This window comes from Loa loa, assembly GCF_000183805.2.
Source record: "Loa loa unplaced genomic scaffold supercont3.164, whole genome shotgun sequence".
Classification (NCBI taxonomy): Eukaryota; Metazoa; Nematoda; class Chromadorea; order Rhabditida; family Onchocercidae; genus Loa; species Loa loa.
The window spans coordinates 69503-72649 of record NW_018108344.1 but is presented as its reverse complement, the minus strand read 5'-3'; the positions used below and the strand labels follow the sequence as shown (position 1 = coordinate 72649).

General features: G+C 31.3%; 1 protein-coding gene across 1 annotated transcript in view; it reads left to right on the top strand.

Moving 5' to 3' along the window:
- Positions 1–405: 405 nt before the first annotated feature.
- The window catches only part of LOAG_17972 (hypothetical protein), a 4183-nt gene continuing 1441 nt past the window's right edge, over positions 406–3147 (top strand). Inside the window, exons 1-7 of the mRNA XM_020450641.1 lie at positions 406–600; positions 706–857; positions 1082–1250; positions 1342–1494; positions 1798–1895; positions 2076–2154; positions 2390–2540. Of these exons, the coding sequence (XP_020305654.1) occupies positions 430–600; positions 706–857; positions 1082–1250; positions 1342–1494; positions 1798–1895; positions 2076–2154; positions 2390–2540 (973 nt within the window). The 5' untranslated portion in view covers positions 406–429. The remainder of the gene's footprint in view (positions 601–705; positions 858–1081; positions 1251–1341; positions 1495–1797; positions 1896–2075; positions 2155–2389; positions 2541–3147) is intronic.

Below are 3147 nucleotides of genomic sequence, written 5' to 3'. Positions count from 1 at the left end.
CGTTCCAACTTGTAAATAATTATTTATAACAGTAAATAAATTTTGTGGTCGATAATTTTCTGATGTGAAATATTTTCATAAATTGATTCTATTATATAAAGTTATTTCTTATTATCCATCATAGCTACTCGGAATCCAGATATTTACCGGAAGATTTTTGTCGCAAAGCATTAAGATATAAAATTGTGAAAAAACTTGAACTATCATCCTTTTTACAGATGATTAAAAAAAAACGAACCCTTATAGCACTAACTGTATTTTTCAATCTGTAACTTTTTTTTTATCACCTAATTTTTTTTATGAATAAAGTAAATCTTCGATTAGACTTACTGAACCACTGGATCATCATTCTCCTTTAAGTGTCATAAGAAATACACCTCGAAGTAAGTAAGTAAATGCACCGAAGTTTCAGAGGTTAAATAAAAATTAATGCATCGACAACGTCTTCATATAACGTTTACATTGGTAAAACGATTCAAATCAACGAAAGAAAATACGGATGTTACATATTATGTACCTCCTAAAACATTCCGTCCTGCGTATTATCATCCGTTGAAACCATTTGAACATAAACCAATGGATCCATTTCCACCATTTCCCGTATGTGTTAATTTTGTTTTCTAAGGATCGATCCGATATAAACAAAATGGAGTAATTGATTAATTCCTTTGCTCACCTTTTCTTCTCAATATTTTTCTTTTGTAGAATGAAGGTGATTCGAGTGGCATGGGGCCACGTTTATACGATTATCAGGTTATGAGCGAACTTGTACGTAGTTTACCCAGTGCTTCGGAACGAATTGATTTTGTCAACCCATATGAACGTGAATTTACCCAACGTGAGAAACGTTTCCATCGGTACGTGATTTATTCATTTCTTTGGTTTCTATACTAGAGTGAATAATAAATTTAATCATCTTTCTTTTCTTACTTCTAATATAATTTATTTAAAAAATGAACAGAAGATATGAAAAGCATCAACTTTGTGTTCCAATTTTCTTTTTCCTTTTTTTTTTATGAACAATGTTTTACTTTGGCAGATGTTCGTTGTGATTTAGTTTTGGCATTTAACCTCATTTCAGACCATGGCAAGCGCAACTACTGAAAACGCGGAAAGCATGGAGGATACAGTCATTCCCGAATTATTTTGATCCATTAAATTTTTATCAGTATATCACAAAAACAAGATGTATAGAAGGATTAAGCAAGTGGTATGATGAGCCTGCTCCAGTGCTTACAAAAGATTTCGAGGTAATTTCAAATTTTATCATCACTTTATATTACGGACGTTTCTTACATTATGTGTTCGTATTTTTTCCACTTTTATTTCTCTAATTTTTAGGATCGTTTAAGCGAAATGTTAAAACTGCATTTGGAATCGTCGAATGTTGATAGTGAGCAAGATAGAACTACGAGAATTTTGCGAAGTTTCCTCGACTTGTTGCTTGAAAATGTGATTCAGAGCGGTATGTATGCTTGTTTAGCACATCAAAGGGTTTGTTTTGCTTTTTAAATCGCAGTTAATTTAAGAACGATAAAATGTAGTTCCGTTACTCAGTTTCCAGAATTTCAGTCTTATTTTATTCAATTATGTTAGTCGTGAAATTTGGCGAAACAAACAGTTCGTGGTTGGATATTAGCTGTTCAGAGCTGTGTTTTTTCTTTTTTTTTTTTAAATACAAAATCTTAAATGCAAATATTTTGAAGCGTTTTTTTTGTTGTTTTTTAAATTGAAGTTTTACTCATCAAATAAGCTATTCTTTACGCTGTGAAAGAATTTATTATGTCATCCTTTCAGATATCCCATACGCCACGGTGTGAATCATTCTGGATTCGTTCTGGATTTGATGCTCTTTACGAAAATTTGGTTAGATATAGGCATCGAGGTGATAGCAGGTAGGAAAAAAAAATGAATTCTACTGTTATATATGGATAAATTTCTTCTTTTTTGAATGAAAAGGGAAGGGAAATTTTGAGCAATGCGTTTAAAAATCATAAATTTATGTATTAAAATTTCGTAGTAAAAATGTAACGAATTATATGAAAAATAAAATTTCAAATGTTGAAAATTTGAAGAGCAAAGCTTGGTGAACTTGCTTTCGTCATGAGAGATGCATTTGCAGCACAATTACGGACAAAACATCCATTAAAACCTGTAAGTTTCGAAATCAATCAAAAATTAATATTTATTTAATACAATCGGCTAGAAAGGGTATGCAAAGAAATTTAGTGTAATGAAATGAAATGAACTTAGTTTTATTGAAAATGCGAAATTTGGATATAGCTGTATTTTTGGTATCATTACGACTCCGTCAGTTTGATTAATTAATGATATCGACTACCGATAATTCGCACGGTTGATTAGTTTCGTTTATTATTGCACATTTCAGTTAATGTCACTTTGGGATGAGGAAGTTACGAAGCCATTGTTCGATCCTTCCTTTAATGTTAAAGATGAATTAATATATTCACCCGCCATGTTTGGGATGATGGCTGATGCAGATCCACTGTGGCAGTGTCCAGGATATGAACCGGACTGTGGTTAATTTTTGGGATATTAATCTATTTTTTTGCAATCCCTATAATTTTTTAACCTCCTTATTTTGTTAATTCATTGCAAGATAGCTTTCAACTACGATATTGCTTACAAATTTCATTAATCATGAAATTTTCCAAATGTATTTACTCTCTTGTTGCTTTGAACTTTGAACTCCTGTTGCTCATTTCAACCGAAAATCAGAAAATTTTTTTGAAAAATAGACTGAAGCATTTAAGATTTAACTTTGAATTCCCGAAAATCTCAGCATTCAGATAAATTCTTCAGGTGAAGAATATAAATATGGTCAAATAGGATTTAAACAATTTAATGATTTGGATATGCATTGTAAAAAGTGGAAAGTGAAGGGTGAGGAAGAGAAAATAGTTCGCAATGAATGCCTTCGAGCTTCCGCTGTTGTGTCGCTCTTTTCTTGGTTAAATGCTCAGGCTCATGCGTTGGGTATGTGTTTAGTTTCTATTAAATTTTGGAAATTGTTTGTTTTTCAATTAAATGATTATCCAATTGACGATATTAACTATTCTTTATAAGATATTGCTATAAACTGCGATGTAAGTTTTGCAGAAAATTCTCATTGAAAGGCAAAAATTT